The sequence below is a fragment of the Lontra canadensis genome, unplaced genomic scaffold (genome assembly GCF_010015895.1).
Source record: "Lontra canadensis isolate GAN:19392208 unplaced genomic scaffold, GSC_riverotter_1.0 scaffold150, whole genome shotgun sequence".
NCBI classification, from domain to species: Eukaryota; Metazoa; Chordata; class Mammalia; order Carnivora; family Mustelidae; genus Lontra; species Lontra canadensis.
Window position 1 is genome coordinate 1,185,348 of NW_022631144.1, and position 13,161 is coordinate 1,198,508.

At 37.9% G+C, this 13,161-nt stretch overlaps 1 protein-coding gene across 4 annotated transcripts in view; it reads left to right on the plus strand.

Moving 5' to 3' along the window:
* Positions 1-7,298: 7,298 nt before the first annotated feature.
* Positions 7,299-13,161, plus strand: part of MYBPC1 (myosin binding protein C1) — an 87,908-nt gene continuing 82,045 nt past the window's right edge. Inside the window, exon 1 of one of the 4 annotated variants that reach the window (XM_032844278.1) lies at positions 7,299-7,464. In XM_032844278.1, the coding sequence (XP_032700169.1) occupies positions 7,440-7,464 (25 nt within the window). In that variant the 5' untranslated portion in view covers positions 7,299-7,439. The remainder of the gene's footprint in view (positions 7,465-13,161) is intronic. The other 3 variants (XM_032844279.1, XM_032844281.1, XM_032844280.1) reach the window with 3 other exon arrangements.

Here is a 13,161-nt window from a genome sequence, read left to right on the forward strand (position 1 = left end):
TAAACAAAGCCTTGAAGCTATTTTGTTCACATTCCTTTTGCTATGAACTGAACTGTCTGCCTCCAAAATTCATATGCTAAGTCCTAAGCCTAAATTGATGGTATTTGGAGATTGGGCCTTTGGGAGGTAACTAGGCTTAGATGAGGTCTTGAGGATGAGATCATCATGATGGGATTTGTGCCCTTATAAGAAGAGACACCAGAGGGGCCCCTGGGTGGCTCCATCAGTTAAGTGTCTGACCCTTGATTTTGGTTCAGGTCATGATCTCAGGATTGTGAGATGGAGCCCCATTTCTGCTCTGCACTCAGCGGGGACTCTGAGGATTCTCTCTCCTTCTCTGCCCCTCCCCACTCTAAAATAAATAAATCTTTTTTTTAACCTTTTTTTTTTTTAAGATTTTATTTATTTGTCAGAAAGAGAGAGAGCACAAGCAGGGGGAGCAGCAGATAGAAGGAGAAGCAGGCTCCCTGGTGAGCAAGGAGCCTGATGTGGGATTCAATCCCAGGACCCTGAGATCATGACCTGAGCCAAAGGCAAATGCTTAACCAACTGGGCCACCTAGGTGTCCCTAAAATAAATAAATCTTAATAAAAAAAAAAAAAGTGGCACCAGAGAGCTTGACCTCTGTATTTCCCTGCCACATGAAGACACAATGAGAATGCACCTGTCTGAAGATGCAGAAGAAGGCCAGAACCTGACCATGCTGGTACTCTGATCTAGACTTACAGCCTCCAGACTTGTAAGAAATAAATGTCTGCTGTTTAAGATACCCAATCTATGGTATTTTGTTATGGAAACCTGAGCAGACTACTGCACCTTCAAAGAAAATTTTGGACAGCCTTTACACATTTTCAAAGTGCTTTTTCTTTTTTTTTTTTTTAGTAGGTCCATACCCAGTGTGGAATCCAACACTGAACTTGAACTCATGACCCTGAGATCAAGACCTGAGCTGAGATCAAGAGTCAAACACTTAGAGGCATCTGGGTGGTTCAGTCCAGTAAGTGTCTGACTCTTGATTTTGGCTCAGGTCATGACCTCAGGGTTGTGAGATCAAGCCCTTTGTTGGACCCCACACTGGGTGTGGAACCTGCTTAAGATTCTTTTTCTCTTCCTCTCCCTCTGCCCTGACCCCCAAACCCTGCACATGTGTACACACTCTCTTAAAAAAAAAAAATGCTTAACTAAGCTATCCAGATACCTCCTTCCAATTGCTATCTAAAATTTTCTGTCATAAGCTTAAATAGTTGCAAAGAATGCCATTTCCAACCTTCTATAAAAGTTGGCATCAAAAATCAAAATAAAACTGTAACCTCACTGTTTTAAATATCTCCATGGAATAAAAATGTCAAAGTGATACTAATAGCTTTCATAATATATTCTAAACATATAAATAAGTTCTTTAATCCCTGGAAATTTAACATTATTCCTCTTCTCCCTGAGTAAATATTTTCATTCTATAGGATTCTACTCCACTTAACATAATTTCTTGCCTTGGGTTTGTTTTTTGTTTTTTTTTTTTTAAGATTATTTATTTTGAGAGGGAAAGAGAGAGAGTATGAGCGGGAGGGGCAGAAGGAGAGGGAGAGAGAATCTCACATAGATTCTGCACTGAGTGCTGAGCATGCAGCTTGATGTGAGACTTGATGGGGGGGGGGGGTCAATCTCATGACCCTGAGAGCCAAAATCAAGAGTCACATGCTTAACTAATGGCCCCATCCGGGCTCCCTGCCTTAAGTTTTATTTTTTTTTTAAGATTTTATTTATTTATTTGACAGACAGAGCTCACAAGTAGGCAGAGAGGCAGGCAGAGAGAGAGAGGAAGGGAAGCAGGCTCCCTGCTGAGCAGAGAGCCCGATGCGGGACTTGATCCCAGGACCCTGAGATCATGACCTGAGCCGAAGGCAGCGGCTTAACCCATTGAGCCACCCAGGCGCCCCTATAATTAGAAATTTTTAGAAACCTTTTTTTTTTCTGTGACCACAGAGCTTTAGAGTGTTAGCAGTGTATTTAGAATTTAGTTATTGTTATAAGTATTGTTTATACACAATTGATTAAAACAACATAAAAGATACTACTAGATAAGTAATTGTTAAGCACAAAATAATATTTTATTGGAAATAGAATACTTTTTTCCCAATTAAATATTTATTCATACTTGGATATTATCTATTGTCAGAAAGGGATAGAGGTTGCCATCAATATCAGAGAGAATATTCCAGCCATAAAAGGTCACATACTATATGACCATTTATATAAAATAATCACAGGATAGGTAAATCCACGGAGACAGAAAACATATTGTTGGTTGCTGGGGCTGGGCAGGAGGGTGAATAAGGAGAAATGGCTTGATGGGTTTAAAGAGAAAGCACACCAACCAGTGAAAAATGTACGCTGCATCTATGAATAGATTTAAGTTTATATGGGAACTTAACATAAAATCTAGGTAACATTTCAGGTCAGTGGTAAAGTAACAGTGAAATGGTGCTGGCATGAGTCCCTGTTAAGCTGGGGGATGTGAACAAAAACAAGTTTATAGCCCCTAATTCACACAATAAAAATATTTTAATATTTAAAAGGACTTGAAGAAAATTTATGAGAGTCTTTGAATAATTCTGGGTGGAGAGACTTTTTTTTTAAAGTAAGACAGGAAATCCAGAAACCATAATGGAAAAGATGACAGATTTGAATAAATACAAATTTTTAAAATTTGTTCTATCAAAAGACATCATAAAATCAAAAGACAAAAAAGGGGGAAGTTATTTGAAACATATATTACAGAGTTAATATTGTTAATAAAAACTAAAGTATTTGAAAGCAATTCGCAGAAAAAGAAACAGATCACCAATAAACATGAAATACTGCCTAAATTTTTGGAAAAATTGAAACTTAGATAATGAATAATAATTAATAATAATAATAATAATTTGGGGGGGAAAATATTCTAGTAAAAATCTATTAAATCTATTAAGATTCAAACTATGCATCTGAATCAGCAAGCTCACTATTAAGAATCTATCCTACTAATCAGAAAGTATCGAGATATAAGGTTATAGTCTATAATGTTTGCTACAGTATTAATTATGGTGGTGAAACACTGAAAACAATCTAAATGTCTACCAAAAGGGAAGTTAATTGAAAAAATAAGGCACATTACAGCACACCCATACCATGAATGATTATTCAGCAATTGAAAAGATTGAGTTAGGGGCATCTGGATGACTCAGTGGGTTAAGCCTCTGCCTTCAGCTCGGGTCATGATTTCAGGGTTCTGGGATAGAGCCCCGCATCGGGCTCTCTGCTGAGCAGGGGGTCTGCTTCCCCCTCTCTCTCTGCCTGCCTCTCTGCCTACTTGTGATCTCTGTCTGTCAAATAAATAAATAAAATCTTAAAAAAAAAAGATTGAGTTAGGTATATGTACATATACACATGTGTGTATGCATATGCACATACACACATGTGTGTATATGTGTATGCATGCACACACATACATATACACACATATGTATATATATGTATGCATTCACACACACACACATATATTAGCATGAAGTGACAGGTTAAGTGAAAAAAGCAAGTTGAAGAGTAATGTAAATTAAAAAATAGATGAATCACTCCCCATATGTGAATATGTAAGTTTGTACTTTTATACACAAGGAAATTTAGACCTTAATTTACATAATGGAGTGAGAACAAGGTTAGGAAGAGGATGAGGCTTATATTTATACTTCTCTGTATTCTTTGGTTGGGGCAGGGAACATTATTGCTTTTGTTTTGGAAGCTGTGACAGAGATTGATACTTGCAGGTCCAACACGCATTCTCTTTACTCTCTTTAGCAATAAAAGTCCATTGCCACTGAGAACAAAAAAACCACACTTCCCAAATTCTTTTGTAGCCAAAGGCAGCCATATAATCAAGTTCTAGCCAACAGGATGTATTAGATGTTTTGTGTAGAACTTCAAAATAGTTCTCTTAAAATGGAGAAAATGAGTTCTTTTTTTCTTTTTTGCTGCCGCCTGGAATGTGGATGTAATGGCCAGAGCATTCGCAGCCAAACTCGGGCATGAAGTTACCTGGAGAACGGTGGAGCAGGAAGAAGCAGCTTGGATTTCTGATGACACTGTGGAACCACTCTAATGACCCTAATCTAGTTACTTTTGGATTTGCTTTATGTGAGCAAGAAATATCTTGGTTTAACTGTTGTTGTTTTAGAGCTATATTCACTCAAATATAACCCTAAATAATAAAAAAGGAAAAACCCGAAAAAGCATTTAATAAAATTATTTTTCTTTAATAAAAAAAAGAGCGTTGTTGACCATTTTCCCCACTTCTTGAGAGTGTTGTTGGATTGAAGTCTGTAACCTACTAGATGGATATGTGAGATCCGAAACAAGGATTGTGTGTTCCTAAAACAATACAGTCCTAGAAAAATTACATATATCTACTTACTATTCTAATTTAAATCTTACTTGAACCATCTTTTACACTTCACAACCATTTGTCCTAGAATTTGTCTGTATTCCAATTCCTCCAGTAAGTTCTTATCGTTTTATAATCAAGTCCTGTATCATTACAACTTTTATAGGTCATAAAATATTTTCTCCATGGGTTGCAATATATCCTGGCATTTGTTCACTTCAGTAAAATGATCAGTTCATTAAAGACCCAATGGAGTTTCTGCATGGCACCTCTTTTGTGGCATGTGTGAAATCTGTCCATCACTATAGACATTCTTCTGCAACATGATACCTTGTCCTTATGTCCATTTCATATGTGGTGTCCAGCGTGCTGGGAATGTCGGGGGGAAAAAGATTCTTTTTAGGGTCCACTCATAAAGAATCATGCTGTTAAACCTAGAAGGGACCTCAGAGGTCATTTTTTTTCAACCCCTCATTTTACACAGAAGAAAGCTGAGGCCTAGAAAGGCCACCCCTTTCTTAGACTAACTCAGCTGGTTAATGGTAGGTTGAAAAATAGAACCCAAGGGTCTGACTTCAGATTCTAGCCTCTTTAATTGGTTTCATCTGTGAATAGTTATTCTCACAGTAGACTCGGGGAAAAAAAGTTACGGTTTCTTTCAAGGCACTTCTAACTTTGTATTACAGAATCTGCTGTTTTCTGGCTGACATTTAGCTGCTTCATATCTAAGAGCACAAGAATATCTTAAAAAGCAGAACAATGTGGCCGGTATCCTTATGTGGTTGAAAAAGTCTTTCTTTGTAGAAGATGTTCACTGACCTTCTTAACTGGCTTTCCTCCCCCTCCCCACCACATAGCTAAAGCATGATGCCATTGAGTTCTAAGTTGAGTTTCCATCCTTATATGAAAAGTTAGCTTGGCACAGAGTTTGGTAGAGCTAAGTCTGACCAGCTGCGCTCTTAGCCACAAGGGAAATTAAACGAGACAGTGTGGCTGGTTCAGTACAAATCAATCAAAGTCCCTTGAAAATAATCTCAAAAACACATACCAATAAAGATACCTGAACGGTCGTCTCATCACGTAAACTAATTTTTGTCCTGGTCTTTGAGGTGCCATGTATGAGACAAAGAAAGCAAGGTGTGTTTTTTAATTTGATCACATGATAGTTCATATTTCTTCATCAGTTCTATGAGAGTTTTGGAAGAAAGTGGCCAAATCTGACACAGTCTGCCAATATGTGAGTTTACATTTGTGTGTCTGCTTGCCATCCTGAAGCAAGACAATGGCTACTAGTCTATCTTTCCTCACAGCCCAAATATTTTTAAGTGTACAATTCCCTGGCTTTTAATATATCCAGTACAACCATCACCACTACCGGATTCTAGAATACATTTTCATCATCCCTCAAAGAAATTCCATGTCTATTAGCAGTGACTCCCAATTCCAGCTCCCATTGGACTCTGACAACCACGAACTGACTTTCTGACTCTATGGATTTGCCTAACACGGACATTTCATATCGGTGGAATTGTACACTGTGGTCTTTTGCACCTGGCTTCTCTCACTTGGCATATCACTCTGAAGCTTCACGCATGCTGTAACTTCTGTCGTTACCTCATTCTTTTACACGCCCTATAATTTTTTTAAAGGACATTTCTTTTTTTTTAATTATTTTTATTAACGCATAATGTATTATTTGCCCCAGGGTACAAGTCTGTGAATCACCAGGCTTACATATTTTACAGCACTCCCCATAGCACATACCCTCCCCAGTGTCCATAACCCAGCCACCCTATCCCTACCCCCTACTCCCCAGCACCTCTCAGTTTATTTTGTGAGATTAAGAGTCTCTTATGGTTTGTCTCCCCCCTGAACCCATCTTGTTTCATTTTTTTAAAGGACATTTCTTTAAAAAAGTAAACGCTATGTATTCCTCAGCAGAAACACTTGCTATTCTTCGGAAAGAAAATGAGTATAGAAATTTGGCTTGATGGGGAGCCTGGGTGGCTCGGTTGGTTAAGTGTCTAAGTATCTGACTTCAGTTCAGGTCATGATCTCAGGATCTGGGATCGAGCCCCAAGTCAGACTCTCTGTTCACTGGCGATTCTGCTTCTCCCTCAGCCTCTCTCCCTGGTTGTGAGCTTGCTCTCTCTCTAATAAATAAATAAAATCTTAAAAAAAGAAATTTGGCTTGACAAATTAATGTTAATGTGTTAATAAAAATGGGAAAGAAAATTAAAACCAGGGCACCCGGATGGCTCAGTTGGTTAAGCGTCTGCCTTCAGCTCCCTTCATGATCCCAGGGTCCTGGGATCTAGCCCTGCATCAGGCTCCCTGCTCAGCGCGGAGTCTGTATCTCCCTCTCCTTCTGTTCCTCCTCCCCACTCCTGCTCTCTCTTTCTCTCTCTCTCTCTGTCAGTCTGCTCCCTCCCTCTCAAATAAATAAATTAAAAATCTTTTTAAAAAGAACATTAAAACCAATGATTAAGAACAGATGAATATGAAAAGCTAATGGGAGCATAAAATTGTTCTCCAAACACAGAGATTTTTTTTCCTTATAATCTTAATGAAAATTAAGGTGTAATGTTGAATGAGTATATTATGATTTTTAACTTAATTTTTTATCATCTGACAAACATTGAGCACTCCTGAGTTGTCACATGCCTCTGTCAGACAGAAAGAGAAAAGTAAGAAGGAACACGAAGCTGCAGCTGAATTTAGAAAGTTAGAGGTGTTCTCATAGCCACATGAGATGGACAGGAGATTCCTTCCAGTAGGCGAGAGAGCAGAGTGCAGACAACAGATGTGAGAAAGGTCCTCCTAGCTGTCAAGTTCCAGCATCCTTGTGTTGAAGAAAGGGAGGTGCCAACATGATTGCTGTGCAGACAGCGTATAAAAGGCCTGGACTTTTCCCCAGCTGCTTGTCACGCTGACCTGCACCCTTTCTGACTGCCTGTGGGGTTTCTGTCCACCGGTGTCGGAGGGGAACAAACTCTTTGGAGAATAACATTTTCTTGCGGTCATGCCAGAACCCACTAAGAAAGAGGGTAAGACTCATCCATAAATCTTTTTGTTGCACTTTTTAATAAAGTATGTTTATTTCTTCAACAGACTACAAGATAATAGAATCACTGTGATTTAAGGAAAAGATCCTTTACAATAAACAGACCAGAGGCAAATTATAGGAAAAGTATAACAGATTGAAAAATATCTGATACAGATGGTTTATGAAGGTATAGGGACTAAAATGATCAAATGTTAATGTTATCATTAAGTTGAAAGGGATCATCAAAGTGTCATGTAAAGAAGTTAATTGCTCATGATGAATAGACTCCATTTTCAAGCATATTCTCTTAGATTCAGTAACAAAGTTTTCACCATGTGTTTGAAACTCGTGGGTGGTGGGAGGGACTTGTAGCACTTTCTTAGTTAATAAATTTGATCGAGATTTCAAAAAAGAATTTATGACAGTATCTCCAGATTTGCTATAGTTTTTCATGGAAAGACATTTAAAATATACAGATAAACAGATGCAGGTATATTTTTGTTTTTATCGGTGTTTTGAAACTTCAGTACTTACTATATTGCTAAATTCTTGCATTCAAAAAGGAAATCAGACAACTTGATAAAAGAATATTACTGCTAGGTTGTGTTCTTTAATGAGTTTTGTTGTAGACCTATTCATAATATGTAGCCTTTTAAAAAGAATTACACTGAAAATATGATAATATTCTTCATTAGAAGAAATGCTTCCTCCAATCAGTAGTTTCTCCTTTCTATGAAAAAATAAGTATTTGAAAACTACTAATTAGCAACAAATAAATTGGAATTAGAAATTACTAAAATAACTAATGAAAAAAACCCACATTAGCTGAACAAGTACATTGAGTTTAAATTTTAATGGACATATCTTTTTAAAATATTATTTCATTCATGTTAGTCTTCATTAGTGCTTACTGAATCTTTATTTTTTACTTCTGCAAATAAAACCAAAAAAAGATGAGCAGGAAACATAAAAATAGTATTTAGTATTTTCAATTTTAATTCTTAAAACTGCCTTTAACCACTGTTTTGAAGAACCTTGGAAAAGATGCTAGACATTGAACCTGAAGTTGAAATACTACCCAAATTATCAAAAGTCTTTGAAATATATTTTCTTTATGTAATTAAGTAACCAGTGTTGACAGGCTGTGGTGATCAGTTTACAGGTTAGCTTTACTTAGTGGTGGAGGGCATTGATGGATGAAGTCTTCCACCCAAAATAACCACACCAAATGCATGCATTAATATGGGAACTTAATCCCGACTATCAGGCAGTGAGTCCAACCCCTGCTAAAGTGTCTTATTTGTAATGCAAATGATTTACATGTGTATTAAGTGTCCTTTTTATTTGATCTGTCACTTGACTAGCCTCTTCAAGGTTTATTTGGGTGAATTGCATTCTAAGTTTCCTGACTAAGGACAGAATATTGTTTTAATTATCCTGCATTTAGTGGATGAATTTGCATGTGTTATTTTAACACTCCATTGAAAATGACAAGCTGAAAAACTAATAAATAAGATGACAGACTGTAGAGCCTATAAAGCTAATTAAATTATTCTGATTGCTAGAGGTGATGAAGTTTTACTCTTGGTCTGACAACTGAATCTGACCCACTCTGCTTTTAGAGACAATGAAATTTTAGAGCTACAAAGAGGAAGATCTATCTTTAACTTCAGCATACCGCCCCAAAAATGTTTCTTTTTTCCTTTTGAATAAGTCAATACAGATACCATAGTCGCCACGATCATCTTTTGCCATAAAAGCACTGTTGATATGCTGTGTCGGAGTCCCCCGACCCAGGACAGTAATTATATACTCATAGATTCTTCATTAGTTTAAATTTGGATGGTGGGGATAAAAAGAGTTTTACTGATATATTTAAAATCATTTGAGGAAGCACAGGGATTTATTTGTTTGTTTCCTTGTGAGCAGAACTGATTCTTAAAGGAACTGTACCTTACACAGTTTTCCTAATGAAATCACTGCCTTTTGATAGTGTTTCTATTAAGGAGTAAGGAGTATGGCAATTCAGGAACTCTTCTGGTCCTTGCACCTTCTCCTAACTGATTTCATTTCCACTGGGGATGGTTTTGTTCCATAAAAGCATCCCTCTGGATGATAGCTTCAAGAATAAAACATGTCACCAAACCAGTTCTTCAGAGTCATTTTGAACTATCGACAGAAACACCCCCAAGGGACAGGTTCCTCCAGTCCCTATAGATCTCCTTACATCTCTTCTCCTGCTGGGAGAACCATGCCCAGGAAGGACATCACCACTTGCTCTGAATCTTAATAGGGTACATGGGCCTAGGATCCAGGAGGACTTGGCAATTCCTCAAAATAGGCTGAGCTTTCAGCACCTGTAAAAGATATCTCTCTTAATCACCTCCCAATCTACAGTGGTTGAATTCTGGGAGCTTCATGTTGGGTCTCGGGAGAACTAAAATCTTCTAAGGAGGTGGAGGAAGGACAGGTGTCCCTCAAGGAGGAAGTCTAGTGGAAGTAATTAGTCAACAGTCCTGATTTAGGCTCTTGAAAATATTCTGGATGGTTCAGTAACCCCTCTTGGAGAAAGAAAGCCCTGCTTTTAAGGAGTAACCACTTCCCATTGCCCTCCTCTCCACCTTCATCAATTGTAGAGTTACTCATCAGAGAATTTTTAGAGTATTTGTACTGGTCATTTGGAAATAAAAGATCTCTCTTGCACTGGGGAATCATGGAGAACCTGAGGCCTAGCAAAATTAGATTATTCTAATCGAATAGTAACAGTATGTGGGCGAAGTTTAAGATTTGTGGGAATCTCCCAGAATGCCTTACTGATACATGTATTTATGTATCAGCCATGAACTGAGGACTTACTATACGCTAGTCTCTGGGATTCTGTTCTAAAAGCCCTCATGGTTAATTGCCTCTGGGTTCTACTATGTAAAGAAATTACCTTTCACTAGAAATTTCTCTTTTCCTGTCAAAAAGTGATTTCTATCAATGTGAAACTAGAAAATTTCTAATTAGAAATTAGAAAATTCTTCTTCAGTAGAATCCTTAATAGTTTAAAATACTGTAAATGGCTTTTCAATCCACAAAAATGATTTCCTCAGAATTCTGTCTCCTCAGTACGTGATCATTAAAATCTGGTTCTTTAATATACATACTTAGACAATTGTTAACTGTCACAATCTATAGGGCTTAGAAAAATTAGCTTCTAAAATACCAAGTTGAGGCCTTAACAAGAATTTCACTTTTTCAAGCCCTGTTATATTTCATGTGCTTAACTTGTAGGGAAAAGGCATAAGTTCTCTTTGGTGCTTGGGTGCGATTCATAAAACCTTGGGAGACACTGTAGCCTTCTCGTCTTCCATGTAAAACCTCTTCCTGAAAATTCAAACATATGACAAAACATAGGTTCATTTATGACCATAGCTTTAAGGGACCATTCCGATAACTCCAGGGATCAAAGGTATGGCATTGTTGCTATGGACTCTTTTGTCATATCAACATACAAGATCTATCTGTCAAAACCATCTTGGCCTTTTTCAGTAGGAATAGACAGGAACATGGTAATAGAGAAAAACTTTCTTTCAGTCCATAGGAGATATTCCGTTGCTTTATCCTTCCTTCTTGGTCCCTAGAGATTTCATCACATTTTAAACTTCTGCCCCAAACCTATCTGAATGTAGAGCAGGATTCATGACCTCTTGCTTTGCTTCCTCAGCATTGCCCAAGGCTTAGTCATCGTCAGAAAATGTGCCCTGGTGATGGCAAACCTCCCTCTCAGATTTACTCCTTGACCTTCAAGTTCTACCTGCATGAGACTGGAAGGCCTATTTCAAACACCAAAATAAATTTTGGGGGGAAATGTCATCTCACATTTAAATACCACCTTTCATTCAAATTGAGGGAGAAGGGGCGCCTGGGTGGCTCAGGTCATGATCCCGGGGTCCTGGGATAGAATCCCGCATCAGGCTCTCTGCTTTGCAGGAAGCCTGCTTCCCTTTTCCTACTCCCCCTACTTGTATTCCCTCCCTCTCTCTCTCTCTCTCTGTCAAATAAATAAATAAAATCTTTAAAAAACATTGAGGGAGAGTTAATTTGTAGGAAGTAAGGGAAAGAATGGGAGACGAGGGAGGAGCTATTTGATCAAGGGCAACAATTTTCCTCCAAATTTGAAATGGTTCGTGTAGGCCAAATTGTAGATTTGGATGAGGAATAAAGAAGTTGTATGAATGAATGCCATGCTCTTTTCCCCCTGAAAAAATTTTGCCACGCCGAACAGGAGATGGGTGGGGGAGATCTGAGCTCTCTGCTGTAAGAAGGAATACTCTGGGGCAAATGCACACCAGAGAGGCTTAATACTTGGCAAAATCATTCTTTTTCAGTAGCCTGCTTTTATGACTGCCCGGGCTGCACCTGTTAGGAAGATAAATAAAGGACTGGCCAATTCTTTCCTCTCGAGCAACCTAAATATATCGCTTTAAAAAAACTTTGGAAAAACAAATTGTATCCCTGCTTCTCATCCAGTAAATCTGAAGAAGTCTTCCCCAGGCCTTTCAAACCCCAGCCAAGTCAGCCGTTAAGAGAGTTCCTGAAATGAACAAAGGAAAAGGCTGGGCTCTCCCGTGTGTCCAAGGGACCTAAGAGAAAGGAAAAAGGAAAGCACCCACCAGCCTCCGTTCCCGCAATGACTCCCTTTATTTTGGACACAAGACATGGCCTTGAAACATGTTATTTTAGGCCCCTTATGGACACACAATTCACACTTTTCCTTATTTATAGCAACTTCAAAGGATCCCTGAATCTGACATGAACGCTGAAGAAACCATCCAGGTTGAAGTCACTTTTAAGAAATGCATGGGTGCAATGACTAAATAAACAAGTGACTTTTTTAGAAACTTGAGCAAATATGAAAACAATGGTTTTGTAATACTTTCATAAGCAAATAGATCCCTTTTTTAACTGTTAGAGAATTGTGGGATGAAACCGCCATGAAAGAAAATAAGTGTGGTTTTTTTTTACTGCCCTAGAAAGCGTTTTGTTATTTTTGCTGAAATTTCTTATAACTATTTTCTCTAAAATTTACTTGTAGGTTCTTTACACACACACAGAGAAGAATTTTTATTATTGTTAATAATGACTATTTTTATCTGTGCTCCTCCTTAACTAGTCTTTGAAACCTATATTAAGAGACACAAAATATTCTTGGCAGCCTATGGCTTCTGGTAATTCTAGACCTCACCTCTAGACATACTTGGATGTGTTAGGTAATAAAGAACAGGATTAAAGAGAGCTCAAGCAATCAAAAATAAGCAGAAAATTTTTATTTTATGTGTGTACCTGAGGGACTTTGGCCATGTCTTCTTTCTTTGTTTTTATTCTATGTCAGTTCTTGACAGGAACAGATGTGTTTTCTGGAGTACTTGTTGGTACAGCCTATTACACACGAGGAAAACCCAAAAAATATGTAGAAAGGCAGTTACTGACTTACAGTGTTCCTAGTTAAGGTAATCACGAAGTAGCTATTATTTACTCAAGAGCAGCTTCCTCATATTTGAAAGTATAGTGATAAAAGAATATGAAGCTGTGAAAAAGAAGACTTTGTCACTTAACTTCCTCTAAGTATGCAAATTATCTCATAACCAGAGAGAACAGGGCTTCAGTCCCCACAGCTTTTTATAAAGACGAGCCCAAACTATAAGAGTAACAA